Source organism: Puntigrus tetrazona, chromosome 4 (assembly GCF_018831695.1).
Source record: "Puntigrus tetrazona isolate hp1 chromosome 4, ASM1883169v1, whole genome shotgun sequence".
NCBI lineage: Eukaryota > Metazoa > Chordata > Actinopteri > Cypriniformes > Cyprinidae > Puntigrus > Puntigrus tetrazona.
In genome coordinates, this window is record NC_056702.1 from 24,537,176 (window position 1) to 24,557,331 (window position 20,156).

General features: G+C 39.4%; 1 protein-coding gene and 1 pseudogene across 1 annotated transcript; one reads left to right on the forward strand and one right to left on the reverse strand.

Moving 5' to 3' along the window:
- The window catches only part of LOC122342345, a 7,334-nt pseudogene extending 4,319 nt beyond the window's left edge, over positions 1 to 3,015 (forward strand).
- Positions 3,016 to 4,962: 1,947 nt separating this feature from the next.
- On the reverse strand, positions 4,963 to 6,995 carry LOC122342346 (globoside alpha-1,3-N-acetylgalactosaminyltransferase 1-like). Its single transcript, XM_043236131.1, has 5 exons — positions 6,940 to 6,995; positions 6,664 to 6,693; positions 5,966 to 5,998; positions 5,743 to 5,877; positions 4,963 to 5,653 (listed from the first exon to the last, which is right to left on the reverse strand). Exons 1-5 carry the CDS (start codon positions 6,993 to 6,995, stop codon positions 4,963 to 4,965), a joined length of 945 nt encoding a protein of 314 aa, XP_043092066.1.
- Between the last annotated feature and the right edge of the window lie 13,161 nt (positions 6,996 to 20,156).

Below are 20,156 nucleotides of genomic sequence, written 5' to 3' on the forward strand. Positions count from 1 at the left end.
GGGCAGATCCGTAGAGAGACTCTTACAACTTCATGGACGTGAGCCTTTCTCTCTGTGATGATCTACACACTCCTTATACAGTCTAATGTTACTGTGAAAGTAACACGACAAAGAAAGTGTTACACTTCATTTTAAGGTTACAGTGTAATTTTACATGCACTTACTAATATAATAACAATAAATGATGGTATAATTACAAGTAATCCTAAGCTAAACCCTATCCATAGAGTAAGTATCTTGATTTACATCAGTCAGTTCTAAATGTAAGTATATTATGCCACCTTAAATTAAAGTGTTACCTTTATTTTAAGGTGTTCTAAGTTACAGAGTAATTACCTAATTAAGTACTTAGTTACACATCAAGTGTTACTGTATTTCTTGTGGGAAGTTATGGAACATCCTGTCCTTACAGTTAATAATGATTTAGATGTAACAGGCACTCATTGTTACATATATGTTACAGACTGAGTCTAAGTTACACAGCTACTTAAAGTGTATCAAGATTGTATTTAAGTGTAAGTAGCTTATGTCTGTGTAATTTGAATTTATATGGTATAAAAATCAAATAAATTTTTATTTGTAATAGCTAAGTACTTTACCAGGTAATTACCCTGTATTATAGAACACTTTGTAGAGAAAACTACTACCAAAAAGCAGTAAATCCCAGTGTTTTAATTCAAGTAATTATGTTTTAAGAACAGTAATAGAAGTTGATTGTTTTGCTAAAGTTTAATAATCCCTGTAAGATAAAGTTAAGGGAATTTAATGCTTGCTCAATCATCAGTTGTTTACGGTGTTTGGAAAGCCTGATAAGGTTGTTTGTGTGTGGTGTCCAGGCATTAAAGTTCTTGCCAGATCAGTCTGGGCAAACTAGAGTAGAATTTCACGGGTAGGTTTGATACGGGGCTTTCCACTGACCCTCTTGTCCTTCATCTTACTGCGTACGTGTGCCAAGCATGCGGTAACTATGGCACAATAATCAGCTGGTCCTTACACGCCTCGTAGGGAACAGACTTCCGGGTTATTGGGCCGCGCTTCTTCTCTGCAGTACAGCGAGTGCACCATGTTCAAGGCCTTTGAGTCCAGCACGTGACGCCCACATGACGTGATTTGAAGTCTTCCCTTGCATCCATTACGGTCTTTCCTAATACTCTGCTGGGAGTGATGGCCAGAGAATGAATTCAGTTGCAAATTGCAGGTGCATTCATATATACATTGGCAATATAAAAAACATTTATTTTCATGTTTGCTCTAGTTCCAGGTGGCTTTTGAGCGGTCCAGAACCAGGTGTTCGAGAGGCTGTGTACGAGCCTGGCTTTACCTTTCTGCCTCTGGCTCAATTTGACGGGTTATGGGGTCTGGGTTTCTCCACATGGCAGAGGAGCTGGGCTCTCCTGTGTTTGATAGTATGATAGCGCAGGGCTTGCTGGACCAGCCTGGTCTTCTCCTTCTATCTCGGGCAAGTAAGAAATCAAAACAATGTCACTTACAGATACTAGCAACACTCACACAAGGAATGCTGGGGGTACTGAAAACACTGCAAGATAATGAATAGCAATGTGTGAGACGCCAAAGTGGCATCTCAGAATTACTTCTTATTTTGGTTTTAATATGGCAGCTGGAGCACTGCCTAACATTAGTTTGTGCTGGCACACTTAAAGATACATACTGGCTACCTTCTGCACAAACTCTAAACTTCACAGCAGATGTAAAAAAATAAAGGATTAGGCTTCAAAGAGATGATTGGATCTACTCCAACAAATACAAGGTTTAGAATCCATAGCAAGATCTTTTGAGGGACCAAACTCTGCGCGGAGAAGAGGGACAGCAAAATTGAGCATGATGTTTTATGGCCACAGCATTATTTTCTAAATACCAAACCTCAACCTTGAACTGATGCTGATCTACACGGTATGTTCTGGTAACTCTTACAGGAGCTCAACGTTTCTGGCTTCGGAGGAGCTGCTGTTAGGGGTGTGTGGATGAAAGTCGCTTCGTTTCTCCCATCAACTGGGCTCGGTCACTCCAGAAGGAGCTACTGGCAGATCAGATTGGACACGCGGAGTGAGTTCTGCGATCCATTAAAACACTTCGTTTGACACAGAGCTGGAGCTGTGTTGTGTGTGTCGGTGTCTGGTGTGAGGGTTCAGGAGCTCTGAGTTTCTGCTATCGTGGCGCTCAAGGCTGCCAAGCCATAGTGGACACAGGAACCTCTCTGATCGGCGGCCAGCCAGAGACATCCTGCTCCTCCAGCAGTTTATTGGAGCAACACCCAGCGCTGTCGGAGAGGTGATTATATGACCCTGCCTCATGTAATGGCCTATACCTTTTAATACATAGTTATCAGTACAATTCACTGAAGAGACACTTCAGCCTCAACTGTACTGCTTGTGTGTGGGTTTCAGTACCTTCTAGACTGTGTGAGGATCAGCAGTCTTCCTGTAGTGTCTTTCTGATCAATAATGTGGGTATTCTCTGACTGGAGAGCAGTATGTCAGGAGGTGGAGTTGATTTATCCTGCTGCAGGGATTTTATGGCTTTGCACTAACGAAACATCTCACTAGTCTATGGCCATGACCATGCCATGAAGAACCCTTAAATTCTGGAATCAAAACAGTTCTTCCTCTTTTGTGCTTGATGTTGTAATTTCCGCTTACGGCTTTGTCTCTCAGATACAGTTATATCATATTATATTCTTACATTTACATGCTCAAACTTGTATAATTCCTCTTGCTTTGTCTGTAGGAGGTGCTGAACAATAAGGAGATCTGCTTCAGTGGCTTTCAGTCTATAGACGTCCGTCTCCTGCTGGCCCCGTCTGGATTCTAGGAGATGTTTTTCCTCTCTCAGTTTTACAGCATCTATGACAGAGGTCATGATCGGGTGGGACTCGCTCATCTTTCAGGAAGGTCACAGATCTCTGTTTAGATCACATCTCATCTCTGAATGTGCTGCTAAATGCAGAAGAACCTAATGAATGTTTTACATTCTCTATTAAATCACTACACTTCATCATTTACTGTCTTTGCATTGTTCAGTCTGATGATTATTGTGTTCTTTTCAGCACTGGAACATTATTTCTTGTTCAGATGACATATATTCTAGACTGTATTTTCCACAGATTGGTTTCTGCTGTAAGATTGAAATAGTTGTTTAATATTAGGGAATCAAATTTTATGGATTCGAGTTGATTTGATTTAAAATGAATGTAATACACTTTATTGATTAATCCGTCCAGCGTTTAAAGCACAATTTAGCATACCTTACCAATTCTGTTTATTTCGTGATCAGCAAAATAAACACAAAATTAGTATTTCAAGTTATTTACTTATTTCCTGATAGATCTAGATCTGTAGTATAGATCTGGGCAAAGTTTGACTTTATAATACACAACACACAAGACAACAATTGTTAATAATGAAACACAAGTTTATTGAGCTATATTATACTCAGACATACAGTTTAGAAGGAATACTGAGGTATCTGAAAGTCCAAAGTCTTTGCTACTAGTTCCTAAGCTTGCAACCTGAGAGAATTCATTACAGCATAGATATTCCTGTGGGGCTTGTCTGAGGAAGTCCTGGGGCTTCTGATTGGTTGGCGATTCTCCTGGATGATGTCTCTGGGACATCCCTCGCCATGGATGGAGGTCGGGGTGGTTTCGGAGCCGGTCGTGACCATCTGAATGCTGGAAAGTTCTCTTCAGTTGGTTGGTGCTGAGGCTTCAGAAGTCGAAGAGTTGAAGATGCACAGAGGGCTGGATGAAGGTCTCTGGCAGGACGCTGGAGTGAGTTCAGTGGTTCTCAGCAGGTGTCCTTGGCAGTTTCCAGCCGTTCCAGCCAGTTTGTGGAGTTGTTTGGCGAAGTCACATAGTTTTAACAGCTCAATAAGAGTAAAATGAAAACTAAAAGACTTTCGAAGCACATGAGAACATAGAACATAGAGGACACTGTAATACTGTAATCTAAGTGAGCTTATTTAAAATATGATGCCTGCTACAGGTCTCAAAAAGTTGGCACAGGGGTAACAAAGGGCTGAAAAAAAGGGATTTCAAAAAGATCAGCTGGGAGAACATCTAGCAACTAATTAAATTTATTGACATCAGGTCCGTGACATGATTAGACATAAAAAGGATGTCTTAGAGAGTCTCTCAGAAGTAAAGATGGACAGAGGCTCTCCAATTTGTGAAAGACTGCACAAAGAAGATGGAATACTTTAAAAACAACGTTTTGGACAAGGCCAAAGACCTTCGTTTGATGCCAGTGGTCTTCAGGTCCAGAAGTACGATTCTGTCATTGACATTACTAAATTACCTCCAGAAACCACTGTCTGGAAACACAATCCACCGTGACATCTGCAGATGACGACTACTTGGTCTTTTTAAGGGATCTGATTTGGATTTTGGCCCATATGTGAACACTTGTGTGTTTATAGTGTATATGAATCCATGCTACGACCTTTTCATATAAACTGGAATAGATACAAAACCAGAGGCAAACAAATCAGACTTTCATATTAAACAGTATAGTGAATAAATTGATTATTAGGAATATTTTAATTTAAAAGTGCCTATTCAGTTAATATAGTAAATAACAGCAGAGTAAGCTTTTGGATATGGTTAGATTAAACTGATTTTAGTGGAATTTTTTTTTAATGCCCATCAAAAGTCTGTCTGCAAGCATTCCTACATAAAAGGGAGTTACAGTAGTCCAGTCACAAAGTAATTAAATCATGAACAACAATCTCCAGATCATTAAAACTGTTTAATCTTAGCAATAATTTTAAGAATTACACTAGATGCATGACAAAAGTATAGTAACCAGAACTCAAGTCAACCTTTTTGTGAGCCGGGAGGGAAGGACGGAGCCTAAGGATGGGTGAAGAGTCAGATAAGGTCTTTCTCCAAGATTAGAAAGTCCTTGTTTGATTTCATAGGTCTGTGAGAACACTCCATGTGAGTCGCTACGGGTTCGGGCGAATTTCAGCATAGTTTTTAGGTACATTAGTGAAGCGAACGATCTTTATCGGGGCTGCTTGTTCACTGATGCCCCGCCACATATACTCAGGAGAGAGCAGTTTACTGGGTTTGTTCAAAAGGAAATACTTGTTCAAGTGAGACTCCTCTTGCCATACGGCCTCAATGGAGTTCGCGGCGTCGATGCTCAGCTGCTCTCTGCAGGTTCTGGTGAGATGATGCACATCCTCCAACGATCCACCAAATGCAGCACCGGCATAATAATAATCACCTTCTTCAGCGGCAATGTAAGCTTTAGACGCTGGTCTGCGCTCGTAGGTGAACTGATTCCTTGGAACATTATAGAGATAAGGATGTATCACACCTACCAGACGACCCAAGGTCTCCGCACCCCAGCGCCCGTAGAACTTTGTATCTACGTCAAGGCAAAAAATGTAGTCCGCCTTGGAGGCTAGTTCAGTCTCTATCAGTTTTTCCAGTTTTTCCATCCTGCTCATACTGATGTCCTGCCATCGGTTCAAAACCGGAACCTTCTGAATTGTCAGAGTACGGTTTTCACCCATCTTCACCTCAGGAACCGATTCTGGCTGATCCGTAAACAGGTAGAAATGCACTCGAAATCCGACGAAGTAATGTTCCTCCGCTGACTCCAGAAAATCTTTGACAAAACGCGTGTATCTAACGAACAAATACAAAACAAACACGGGGATAAGGATTGCTATTTCCAGAAACACGGGACAAAGGAGGAAAGCAAACAAAGGACTTACTTTCCCATAGCGAAGACTGTGGTTGCTATGGTGAGATTGTGTTGTTTGTAGATAGAGTCGATCAGCGCCGAGTCAAAGTTTCCCTCCCAGATGATTGGAGCGGACCACGGTGACACCGACGCAACATCCGTACGACTTCATTAAAAACACACAAACAGCTCTGGAAACGTTCCATCCCTTCCACTCGGTATGAACGGGGCGATACTAAACACATAACACTCACCCTGCCAACACGTCCGGCTGCTTGTACACCAACCTGTAATGAAAGCCAATGAGCAGAACGAACAACGCATTTTATTGACATCATTTAATCATTGTTTCTCTCACTGGCATCTGTTCAGAAGCACAAGAACAACCATGAACCAAAAATGTTTTAGTCTTGAGCAGTAGTCCTCATTAACAACAAATCAACTTAAAGAAAGAAGTTTTACGCACCCTGGCGCTGAACGCAGATCAATGATCTTCGGCTTCCATTTGTGCCTGATTAAAACAGTCATACTCATTTGAATTGGATTTTATTGTGCATGCTTCATTGTAATTTATTTAAATCCTTACTCACTTGATGGCGTCTTGTTCTGTTCTCTGCTGACTGCAGCTTAAAACAGTAATAATAATAATAATAAATGAGTATTACGATCACACACAATCAGGCTCAAACACTGGATTATGTATGCCTTTATAAAAATGAGCATGTATATTGATTCTAGCATGTGTGTCAGTGTTGGATTTTGTGAGACATTCATTTGTATATTTGTGCGTGCGTATTAACATCATACTTACTTGAAGCTTTGTTCGGTTTTCTGCTGACCGCATCTTAAAACGGTAAAGACATATATATCATTCGATAATGAAAACCCGTCCAATCAAGAGAACACTTCATCTATTACGTCTGTGCCATGTTTTATGAACCGCTAAACTCACCTGCACTGGATGTTGTTCAGGTAAATGAGCCTGAAAAAAAAGACACTTCATGAGGAGAGATTTCTAAATAAGTTTAATAAATTTGAGAATGATATCTCAAAACATGAGCTTTGTAATATTTTTTCAAGATTAGTTTCTAAAGAGTTTTGCATCAATACTATGCTAAATATTAAATGTCAAGCAGTAGTAATTCTGCATTATGGCATCAATTCACAACAGACACAAAGGAAAACAACACAAAACAATCTGTGATGTTGCTAAACAGTAAGTACATACCCGCTCAACACCATCCCAAAGACCACAACCATGAGAACACTGTGACGGGCCAACATTGTTCCTGGAGGACTAGTGTCCACGCTGACGAGCGAGACTTATGAACCAGAGGAGGAAGCTGGAGAGATGGAGATCCGTACTAAACCCCAGCTGGAGAAGAGATGGGTCTGGGCGGAGACGAGCGAGCCCAACTGGATTTTTAGCAGGACCGCCTGGTTTTGGGCTCTCCTTTTATTCAAAGAACCACAATATACACATTTGATCAAGACATAACATAAAAAAGAAGAAAAAGAATAAAGAACAAATAAATGACAACAAACAGACATATAGTTTGCATGCACAATCAAATAAATAACAGCTTTGGTATTCAGAGTCTCTAAAGTGTCAACTGTATAGATTTCGTATTGGATTCAGATTAGATTTAAACTGATAATGATAATTAAAATAACCAAATTCAAAATACTGCTCCTCTCGGTCAGAATAGTCGGTGAAACCAGATTTTCCCAAAGGAGTGAAAAAGGTCTTGAGCGGTTTCTCTCCAGAACCCGAATCCAGTTCTTCAGGATCGCTCGAAACTTCCTGAAGCTGATGGAGTGAAACTCTGCAGACCCTGCTGGATCGTCTTATTAATACAGAAGACATGTCTGTGACAGCAGCCACACTTTTCTCCTGACAAAACAAAGCACAGGAACGAATTCCTTTTACGCAAAATAGAAATAGCCCTATTATCACTCTTGTGATTCTGATTTAGTTCTTCCGATGTAAGATTTAGTAACATCAATTAGCATGGTCTTTATCCGACATGGGAGTACCTGAAGGAATTGAACCTATAAACAGACTGAAGGCCCAAAATAATCCTTGGTTTACGCCAGAGCTAGCTAGGCTAGGTGTAGAGCACAAATGATTACTAAAAGATAATTATTTCACTAAAGAGAAGTCTGTTATTTCTGATCTTATATCTTTTTTTGAAAAACAACACATTTCACCATCAAGTGATGTGTGTTTTACAATCACCATATGAAAAAATGTAAAACACATCACTTCAAACTTCAGTCTCCGTTAAACAAATAAAAATATGGGCATTTGTTAGCTTTGAGATTACTTTTTCAGTTCAATTACGCTTTATTGGTCTTGGCTCTCACACGACGGCATACTCTTAAAAAGACCCTCCAGTGTCGGTCTCTCTGAAGGTTTTGCCAACTATCTTTCAGGAAGAACTCAGTGTGTGCTTTTAAAAGACTGCACTTCATCCGTTTCCTCACTTTCTGAAGGGTTCCCTCAAGTTTCTGTTCTGGGACCTATTTTATTTTCTTTCATCTTTAAAAAATAGTTTAACTCTAAAAGTTAGACCAAGTAATCTTTCTGACAATGCATCCTTCCAGGGGGAATAACTAAAATATATGTTGCACATTTAAAGTCTGTGGTATAAAGTATAGTCAGTTAGTTTTGAGAGGAAATATGAAGCTTAAAAGTTAAAGCTCAAATTACAGTTTTACTACAAAAATAGATCTTTATTTTCTTTTAAAGCAAAGAAATATTTGGTATCTGCTACCTTCTTACCCCTCTTGAGTTACAGTAACCAAGTTGGTTGCAGTTGTCATTACGGTCATTGATAGGAGTTATCATTGTTTATTCATAAAAGTGTAAATTGGTATTGTTTTACTGTGTGTTCCTCAAAGACAAACAGTGCTGTGATTTTTGGACAAAACACGTAAATGACTCGTGTTTGCATATGCGTATTTCCACCTACTTCTCACCTTCATTGGGGAGGAGAAAGGTGGTTTGGCCAGTTTACAAAGACCCCTCTCATTAACAACTGTGATGGTTAGGTTTTGTGATTTCAAGGGTTGTGAAAGTCATAAACCAGGCTCAGTTGGGGTCAGTTCTCCTCTGACCGGACGCCCAGAACTTACACATATTTGACTCACCCTCAAGCCATCCTAGGTGTACATGACTTTTAGCTTTCAGATGAGCAAGGCTCATGAGTTTTTTGCCAGTCCAGAAGTTGGATGATTTTGACGTTAGTTGTCAACTACCCGTAAAGTGCATATTAAACTCAATTTGAAGCACAAACCACTGACCAATAATTGCGCGGCCCAGGATGAAGTTACTCCTAGCAACCTAAAGAGAACCATTTGAAGTAGTCACTATAATGGTGTTCGCTGGAAGAAATGCAAAGTGAGACAAACTGTAGAAACAAACTACAATAAATGTGACGTGAAAACTACGCAACTAGCAAGAAACTGCAAGGGATTTTTCAGATTTAACAAAGCAATTTTTTAGACGTGCATATGACTGTGATGCCGTTCGAAAGCTCATTGGCCCGTTTTCTGCTGTGGGCGTGGCTAAATAGAGCAGAACGCTGTCTTATTAATCTGTTCCAATTTAAGTTGTTTACAGGTATGAATGGTCTAATATCTGTGTATATGTTGCACTGTAAATGATGTACACTTAAGTTGTTTTGATTCAAGCATCAGTTAAAAAAAGCAGTTGTATTGCTCTTGTGCTGTCACTAAAACATAAGATATGTCATGCTTTACAGGTAGCTAAGTTTACGTAGGCCATTCTTTTAATGGTGGTTTAAATGAATAATACTACACAGCTGTAAAACCGATAGTCTTGATAAGTAGAATAGAAACACAAATTCAAGACATGAAAAGTGCACATAATACAACGGGGGGAAGAATCACACGACAAGGAGATGGTTTATGGGTTTATTCACAAAGTGACAAACAAAGTGAAAGGTCAGGTTGGGTGGTACGGTGTTGCCAAGCTGTGCTCGTGGGAGGCTGACCAGCTGCTTTCTGGAGGGGGATGGAGAGCAGGCGAGAGGTTTCTCACAGGTGCTCCTGGTTGATTTCCAGGGTGATGCTGATGAAATCCACGAGAACCACCACCGTCACGATCGGGCCGAACCAAAGCTGCATGGTTCTATCACCCCTAACTTCAGCATTTGTTGGATTTCCTCCTCAATGGCGTGCCGAGGAGCCTCAGGGACACCGTAGGGGACACATCAGAGAACTGACCGACCAAGTGCTGCAGCTCCCTCTTCTGGGCAGCCAAGAGATAGGGGCTAACATCTACAACCACGGGATCGGAGACCGCCAGGTGGAGGGATGATCTCCACTCGCTTCTTAAGGAGGTTGACGTGTGATAGCTCCTCAGCTCTACTCTTCCAGCATGAACCAAAGTAGTTCATTTATTTTGAGACGCTATACCTTAACTGCGTTCAAAAATGTTGCTGTCCATGGTGCTAAACACCCAAAAATAGTTAAATGCTTTAGTCCAGCATGAACCAAAGTAATTCATTTATTTATTACATGCCAGTTAAAGCATACCCTTATTAAACTGGTGGTCCTAAGATCCACTGTTCATATACGACCAGTATCTTTAAAATGTTTTAAACCATATAATAATGTATGAAAAACATTCACTTTGTAGTGAAGGCATGCTATTGTAAAGCATATGGCTGTATATATTTTTGCTTAGTCAGAGAACCTTGAATCAAGTGCAAAAGATCTATGAAGATGTTTGATATCATGGCAGTCGGTGTATCTGGAGATCAGATCACTTTCACACAGGGGTTGTAGAACAGGTTTTCAGGAATCCATCGGTCCAGTTGCAGTTACTCCTATTTTTGCTTTGAATGGTTAGTCCCTGGACCCCTTCCATGTTGATGGCCACCGTCCTCCACTTAGCACCCACACATATGGACTTTTAAAAAACTACTCATGTGTCAGAATGCTGTTCATAGACTTCAGTTCATGTCTCACTGCAGCTCTCGACTGGCCGTCCCGATCTCCTGATCCAGCACCATCACACTGAAAACTGGGGTCCCCCAAGGATCCGTGCTGAGCCCCCTCCTCTTCTGTGGGAGTTACATAACAGTCAACAGTTAGGGTTAGCTAATACCACGCTAAAACACATGCAAGAAATCACGATGGGACGATTCTTCAGTATTTAATGATCTTGGGCATCTTCCTGGTCACGTGGGACTGCAGTGGTAGTCTTGTGTCTACTAAAATATCCAAATAATGCTGAAATATGAACTTAGGAATGATGATTTGTTATGAATGAATGTATGTGTTTCACTGAAGTGGATGGTGAAGGTACAGTTGTTCCTGTTTTATGTATGTTAGCACAGCGATTGCTCTTTTTTGTAGAGAAGTCTATCATAAATAGAGTAAAACTAAAGATTCTTTGTTGAGACAGTTTTCAGTGCTACTCTGCAGGTGCTCAAGGTCAACATGAGATTAAACTGTTGCTGAACTGTCCGCTTTATGTGCTTTATTTCTTTTTACGGTTCAAAGTCAAATGGTGTCCAGAGAATGTGAGAGTGTAGGAAAGTGTGTTCCTTTGTTTGAGGCTGTCTATGGTCGTATACTTGGACTATGCAAATCCTGGAATTTGCACAAAGACCGCTCTCTCTATATATTCAGTTATCGGTTCTCAAACACTTTTTTTTTTGAATTAGAGGTTGAATACTGGACTGAAATAGACTGTTATCTGGCTGCTATCAGAGAACTTGGACTCATGTATTGGTGATATAACTGCTTTCTCTGGCGTTGCCATATGTAAGTAACAGTACAAAATTAGTAACTGAATGTCTGATGTCTTTGTGCAACGAAGGGCAATTAGCAACAGGTGCTATTTACACTAACTGCAAACAAAAAAAAGAGATTATTTTCACACTAAACACAGCAGTATTTTTTAAGCCATATGCTATTCACACTGCAAATAGTAATTGTAAAAAGAGCACTATTTACTTTGCAAGAAGCATAAATAGTATAAAAAGGCAGATGTTTCCAGTTCAGTACTGTAGTGCAGTCTGCATTATTATTTTTTTCCAAGATAAATATCTTCAAATTCTTAAATCAAGACAAATAGGTTAAAATCATAAATAAGTTAAAAACATTGTCTTTTTTTGGTTGGGGACCAAATCAAAATGAAGTTAGATTTTTTTACCCAATTGGAAGATCATTTTGCTTTATTTTCAGCAAAAAGTCAAGACATTTTTTACTAGTCTTTCTTGATTCAAGAATTTGTAGAAATTTTGGCTGAAAACAAGTCTAAGCTAGAAAAGCATTTGTTTTTGCAGTGTAAATTATTTTTAATAAAATGATTAAATGGATGCCGTCTTACTGGGAAAATAAATGTCCTCTCTACATCTAGACCTGACCCTGCCTGATAAACACTTTGCTGTTTCCAGTTTTGCATGCATTTTCCATCCGATATATGACGTGAAATGGAGAAGAATGAGTTTGGCACCGAGACGTTGGCGTGTGATGACCTATCTCCTGCAGGCCATAGCGATACCCCGTGTCTGCCGAGAACACGGCAAATATCTCATAACTGTTCCTGTTTTGCATGTTTTCAATCTGATAGTGATGGTCCTTTGCTCAGCCGACCCAAAAATGAAGAGTAATCTGGGTGTTGAGAGGTGTGACCAATGGCTTTCCTATAAAAACTCTCAGATCACATCCTACGAACCACCAGCCTCCAGCTCTCCATCTTCAGGTAAGTTAAGGTTTTATCATTTTACATGGTACATTGTTCCCTTTTACAAAACACAGAACTTAAATCTACAATAATTGCACTGTCCATCCAAAAACGTGGCTTCAGTACTTACTGAGGGTTGAAGAAGGGTTGAAGAACAAAGTGATGCATATATGACTATCTAAGATTACAAGGTGCGTGCCGAATTTCAAGAGTTTTTGTGCACTTTTTTTAAGGGTCCCAAAAGACCCGAGAACCTCGATGAAAAATACATACGAATAACAAATAATCCCAAGGAAAACAACTTGCTTTTAATAATGAACTAATCATTTACCGAACATTAACGCTTAGCTCACCTCACCTCGTATACGACAAGTCATTCATCACATAATATTTAATAAACGGCTTAAAATAGTCAAGTCATCTCCAAAAGTACTGTATGATTGCCAGAACAAATTTACAAGAACAATGTACTTGAAAAGAATGAAGCGAGTTTACGTTCATCTGGAAAAACGGCATTATCTTGCTTAGATTTGTAACGTAAAGTTATAAAAGTATATTAAAGTGTAAACCTTATCTAAACCAGTAAATCTTATCGATGACTCGCAATTTCAGAATAAAAAGTTGCTTTGCATGTGGCCAAATATAAATATTGTAGAAACATCACCAGTCCTTTGGTACTTTCTAGTAACTTTTTTATACTTTATTTGAGCCAGTTGTCGTCACTTCACAATAGTTCATATATAAATACTGTCATATTAAAAGGTTGTCAGCTCATAATTTGAATACAGCTTTCTTTCTTCAGGTCAATCATTTATTAATGAAAAAAAAAACTTAAGGAAAACAATAACTTTTTCCATAGTATCCTTTCGAATGTTAAAGTCGCCCAAGTCAATGTGTTCTTTGCGTGTGCGTTATTTCTACAGGTTTTTTTTCTTCTTAGGCTTATTCATCGTTTCAAATGGATTTTTGGTTGTTGTTTTTTTTTGGCCAAATTACTATTCGCAATCATAGATACAAAACGTGATCTGGGTTACCTAATAACAGCTAGTAGTTGCCGTTTACATGCATTACGGTAATTTCACGGATTGTTTTAATTGTACACGAGACTCACCCCTAACCATAGTGTAAGCAGTTCAAGGTTGGTTGGTTTTAAAGCAGCTTTTTCAGAGTGCAGGATGTTTAGTATGGTCTAGTATGCATCGTTAACGTGCTTGTGTTTGTCCCGCTGTGTGTCGTCAGTCATGGCGTCCGCCGGCCTCCCGTTCCTGCTGTTGGTGTTGTCTGCCCTCCTCATCTCCACCGGGATCGGCCCTACATCTGCCAACCAGGACCAACTGCAGAGAAGTTCTTCCAAGGACTCAGAAAAAGTCAAAGAATGGTTTCTAAAAACGCAAAGGAAAATTTTTAACAACCTAGACAGGATTACGAAAGCAGTCAGCCCTTTTCTGTTACTTATTCCGGTTTATGGGGGAATGATTAGTGGACTTGTGCAATTTGCAGGGTCAGAAATTGCAGCGTACAGTAAATACAGTGATATGGACCTTTTAATGGACGAATTAGAAAATCTTAATATTAAGATCGATAAGTATTATCAACAGCAGAAGTGGGACATCTGGACGAGTAGTGCTTACCAGGAGAAACAGACTAAGATTGAAGCAGCGTGGGACGTATACCGAAAGCTGTTAGATATACTTAAGAAAGAAAAAAATGAGAAAGAAAGGGAGAAACATAAGGAAAACTTCAAGAAGGAATATTTAAAGTACTCGCAAATCACAAATGAATTACACAAAGTGCTGATTTCAGCAGGACATGACTTTAATTATCCCCTTGGAGACTTACTGTCTACACACGCCAACTGTCACGAAAAGATGATCATTCATTACACCAAAGTTATTACTAACCTCATCTACAAAGGCAATACAATGAGTATTTTGTACTATAACCTCCAGAATTTTACGTCTGAAGCTTTGAACGTGGAGGCTGACCTGCTAACTAAATATGCGTACGACGCAGCAATGGTTATGTTTCAAATCCACCAGCAGTGCATCCTCTCCAGTATGGACTACGTTATTAATGACGTGCAAACGCTCATCAACAAAACCGCAAAGCGCTCAGAGCTCGCGAAACAAGTCTGGTCGTCTCTGGACAAAGATTACGACAGGTATGACTGGATGGTTGTTGCTTTTTTGGCCAAAAAATCCAACCATAAAATATGTAAGATCCTGAACCGTCACACCTTGTTTGGGTTTAATAAGGTGACGAGAAACTAAGTCAGTGTGGCTGTCGCCAGACAGGTGAAGGGGAGTCACACCAAGGCAGCCTTAGTCAAAGCAGCCATTGAGAAGTGCATTAATGAAAATGTCCTGTGTCATAGGGTACCAAGGAAACTTTCTACATGTAGCGAAACTGTGGGAGGTACGCCAGTGTCTCAGACTTTCACAGCAGTACACACATATATGATAAAAGCTCATGACAGCCACGGCGCACAGGAAATATCAGACTACGATATGAATAGATATCCTGAAGACATTTCGGCTCAGACTCCTTACATTTATAAAGGGAATTGTCACATAGGCAAGTTTGTTGTTTTCATTAAAAGCGATGAAGAAATAATGTCAGAAGATCCCTGCGCCAGACCTGGACTGCGGTGAGAATGAAAATAGAGGCAGGTGCGTTGCTGTGAAAGACCTGTTCCTGGGAATGTGTGAGTGTGATGAACCATACTACGGCCAGAACTGTGAGGAGAGCTTAAAAGACTACAAGAAGAACTTACTGGGAAGCAAACCTATTATAGTGATATACCGCCAGGGGCGTTCTGGTGCAGGCTAACTTCATGAAATGACACGAGCTTTTCTCAATGCCTGATGTTTATATTTCTGTGAGGATGTGTGAATCAAAAGCATCTTCATCTGAGCTGTAACGCAAACCGCCAAGAGAGCCTCTGTCCACAGGCAGGAGATTAGCTGGAAAAGTGCAGGAATTTGTTAATGTGTGTGGAAATGTCGAATAAACAGTGGGATTTTATTGGAAATTGTTTAAAAGTCAAGTATGACCTGTGTTTGTGTAGCTAAAGTGAATTTCCCATTAGACCCCACATCAGCGATTCAACGCATATAACAACATATTAGTGTCTTTACATTGAACTGATCCCCTCCTGTCTGTCAATGCAATCTTCTCGGAGAGAGTTTAAATCACTTGCTTTTCTGCTTCAAGCTTCTGTCCTGATTTTGTTAGCTGGTTACGTGCATAATAAAAAAACAATAAATACATTTTATTGTCATTGGCATGTCTTTGGCTTTTGTTTACAGTAATATTCAGTAAAGCCGTTATGTTGTCCGTAAAAGAAAATGTATTTTTACTGTACAAAGTAGTGTGTGATAAGTGAGAAATTTTAACAAACTTAATTTTATGTTTGTTTTCTTATTTTTGTAAAGGAACCTACTCTTTCCTCATATTAATGTTCCGTAAAAGTTTAGTTCATCACTAACAAATCACCTTAAATGTTTATGAAAAACTATCAAATAATAATAATATTTGTTTCACACTTTGAGAAACCTGTAAAGACGAGGCCTTCTTCTTTAGCTCCGACTTATGATTAAAAATGACAAATAGAGATTATAAGATCGTAACATGTTTTAAAGTTCTGTAATCATATTTTAAATTTTTTTAAGTGATATAAGGGTCATTTTAGCTAGCTACAACCTGCCTTCCACAGTTTGTTAAGGTTATAATAAGGAAATTTAATAAATGTATTTCACTTTTACATATTACTTACATGCATTGCCTTTCTGTCACGGTGTGGCTAAAGAAATGGAAATATCCAGCGATGAATATGAAGTGTTGTTCATCTTTGATGGTCTGGACGAGTGTCGTCTGTCTCTGGACTTTAAGAGTAAAGTGAATCTGTGTAATATATCTGAGTCAGCCTCAGTGGATGTGCTGCTGATGAACCTGATTGTGGGGAATCTGCTTCCCTCTGCTCTCATCTGGATCACCTCCAGACCAGCAGCAGCTGATCTCGTCCCCTCTGAGTGCGTCCATCGAGTGACAGAGGTACGAGGCTTCAATGAGACACAGAAGGAGGAATACTTCAGGAAGAGGATCAGTGATCAGAGTCTGGCCGACAGGATCATCTCACACCTGAAGTCCTCCAGGAGCCTCTTCATCATGTGTCACATCCCAGTCTTTAAAGAATCCAGATCAGTCTGGTAAGTAACAATGAAAACAAACATTTACTATCATAGTAATTCATAATTTTCGGTTTGGCCTATAATGATGTTGATACGTATGGTTTACTGTCAATATAAATGAATTTTATTATTGACAAGATTGTAACAGGGATTTTTTGTTTTGTTTTGTTTTGTTTTTTGTTTTTGTTGCATTTGATTTATTCCGATCTCTTAAGAAATATGAAAATACAGGGTTGGCATGTTTGTGTCCTTGCATTTACTGTTGGCCAAATTAATTACTCAGTGACACCAGGTCCTAAATGAACAGAGTATGGCAAGTATGGGATATTCAAAATAATCATCATAATCATTTCTCATCTGCTTTTTATTAGACACTTAAAATTGGAATCAGATTAAATAAGGAGATTTGTAAATACATCCTGATAGATTAACTTGAGTAAAGCATGAGAAGCATGAGTAAAGGATCTACATGCATTACACCTTCGCCCACTATTTGGTTTCCATCGTTGAGCCAATTTAGATACTTGCACCTGTGTTTAGGTTATTTGTGCATTCTCATATATTTCAACTTCTCAAACACATATGTAAAATATAAAGAAAAGCTGTTCACGTTTGTTTTCAGTATAGTTGTTTGTTTTGTTCTTCACAAAGGCTATATGAATGTGATCTCACTGCTCTTGTCTTGTGAAAGTTTGTCTTCAGTTTTACAATCCTCAAACTCAAACATCCTGAGAGAGCTGGACCTGAGTAACAATGACCTGCAGGATTCAGGAGTGAAGCTGCTCTCTGAAGGACTGAAGAGTCCAAACTGTCATCTGGAGATTCTGAGGTAAAGGCTTTAAATAAAATAAGCAAAATGTGTGTCGTAATCGTATATAATTACTCAGGGCGTTACTAAATTAATTTATAGGCAAACAGTTCATGATCCAGTTTTTTTTTCAATATCTTTTTGGATTTAAAAATGTAAGATGCATCTGCCCTTTTATTTGATTGCCCATCTTAATCACCAGTAGAACATGACACTTTAGACAGCTAAGTAATCCTTAACAGATGTTGTAATGAGGAGTCAGAGACATTCAGATCTTTAATAAGAATTGTCTTACAGGCAGAAAGTCAACAGCAGTTTCAGAGATACAGGAGACAGAGACAATACCAGGCAGAGATCAGAATCAGGGTATCCAGGCAAGGGGTCGAAATCAACAGTAGAATAAAAACGCTCAGAATTACCAGCCAGGGCACGGATAAGGCTTTGAGTCAGAGCACAGCTTATGAAGAGGGTGTAATGGGCTACACCTGGGCCAGTAATCAGTCCTAGGTACGGGGCATGATGGGTAAAGTAATGTAGCCACAGAGGCGTGGTTTTTTGTACACCTTTTTGGAGTTTTATTTTAGGTGTTGACGTCTTCAAAAATATGTATTTGTATAATTAAAATGTATTAGTAACAAAAAACATTTCAATATGTTTTTACAGCTCTTCTCTCAGATCTCTGTCAAAAAAAACCTTGATTTTGGCCTGTCTAATTACTATTCATGAACCTCTCCTCTGATTGGCCTGTTCTGTGTGAAGTTTACTGAGGATCGACCGTTTTAAAACTTATATGGTAGTTACATGTCGGTAGGTACATTCCAACTAACTACACTGACAATATCAACACAAGAGTGTTGTCCACAAGAGAGTGGAGACGTGGAAGAGGACAACCTTTATGACTCAAGACACCTCTAATAATTGAACAACATGATGCCCTTCCAAACATCCCAAGGCTCTCTACCTTGGCAGGACTCCGATAAGGACTCCTCATTGTAAAAAATACATTTTGATTATTAAAGTAGAACAATGAATTGCAAACCAAATTATAACACCATGGTAATATAGACGTGCAACACTGTGCACACATTTAATGTACTCATTGTGTACTGTAAAGTGTTTGTGACATTTATGCAAATACACATTTTTCAAATTTTGGTACGTTTTCACACCCTTTAAGGAAACAGAGACAAAATATTTTTGTGGAAGTGTGCTTTTATTAATGTATGAAGTGTATAAAATCAAGGTGCGTAAAGTCAAATATTCAAACATAATAAACATTTTTTTTCCAAGAGTCGCAGTCCTCCATCTGCCAGACTTGATACATTTCCAAACACGCATGGGCCTGGCTTCCTGTGGACATTTTTTTTTCTGTTCTTGCCAAAACACACATCTTTATCATTTTCTCTGTCCTCATCATACTCTTTCAGTCTTGCCATTTTGGCTTCTTGGACTGGTATCAACTTCGATCCAGGAGGGGATGGCTAACAAACAAATGAAGCACCAATTGCCATTGTTGTTAAAAGTGTAACTTACCTCTTTTGTCAGTTTTGTCAGCTAGAATTTGTCTGCCTTCTTGCACATGTGCTATTAGCAGATAGTCTTGACTGCATGTGAATGGGCTGTGTGACTGTCTGCGAACCCTCCTGATGAACTACGCAAATGTACATCTACAAAGTACTACGTAAAAGTGAAATACATTTATTAAAGAGGATTATGCAAAAATGTATTTTATAAGGTGTTTGAACACCTGTAATGGTAAAAAGTTACACCTCCAGAAAAAGTAAGTATCAGGCGTTACTTTTTCTAAATTGTCTTCCTGAAAGAGCTTCTTGGCTTCTTGTAAGGCTAATGTTACCATTGTCTGTTTTCACTGATGATGCCTTCATGTGCTACCAGAATGATCACAAACAGGAATGTGGAAGTTAACATTGAATATGAAAGAAATGTGAAGTCGATCGCTGGAATTAGTCCAGCTCTTGATCACAAGTGGGGCTTTGTAATAGCAAGGTCACCATTAGTTATTGATCTGTTAGAGCTCCGCCCTCTTCCCCCAGAGCGCCAGCTCATTTTTTTATTTAAATGTGTAATCTGAAAGTGTATGGTCACGGTGGAAAGGACATGTTAATGTTGTTTTCATTAGCACTGATCACTTCAAAAATTTCACTCGGGCAGGTGCAAAAAAGCTTTTTTCTTTAGACGCTAACCCGCTTCAGCCAAGCACTTTAGTACAGCCCTTAGTTGTGCATTGTGTTCATTCATGGTTTTGCCTGAAATTAGGATGTCATCCAGGTATGGCCAGACACCTGGAACTCCTACAAGCAAGGTATCCATAAATCAGCTGTTGACACTCCAAACTGCAATCGCAGAGGCCAGAACAGTCAACGGTGGGAGTTAATAGTTAGTGAGAAGCTGCTTGATGATCCAATGGAAGCTGCTGATAAGCTTGTTTTGAGAACAGTTCCTTGTCTTTTTTCCCACTGTCATTATGGGTGTGGCCCACTTTGCATGCTGAACATGGTTCCAAAAATTCCTTGAGCCATCAATTTATCCAGCTCCCCATCCAGCTGTGGCCGTAAAGCACAGGGAACTGGGAGGGCTTTGAAGAAACGTTCAATTCAATTGAGATACAAACAAGGGCAGTGAGTTCCATGTTGCTTTGTACATTAATTCCACAAATGCTTGTGACCACTGCTTTTGAACTCCACTGTCTGCATGCATTTCAG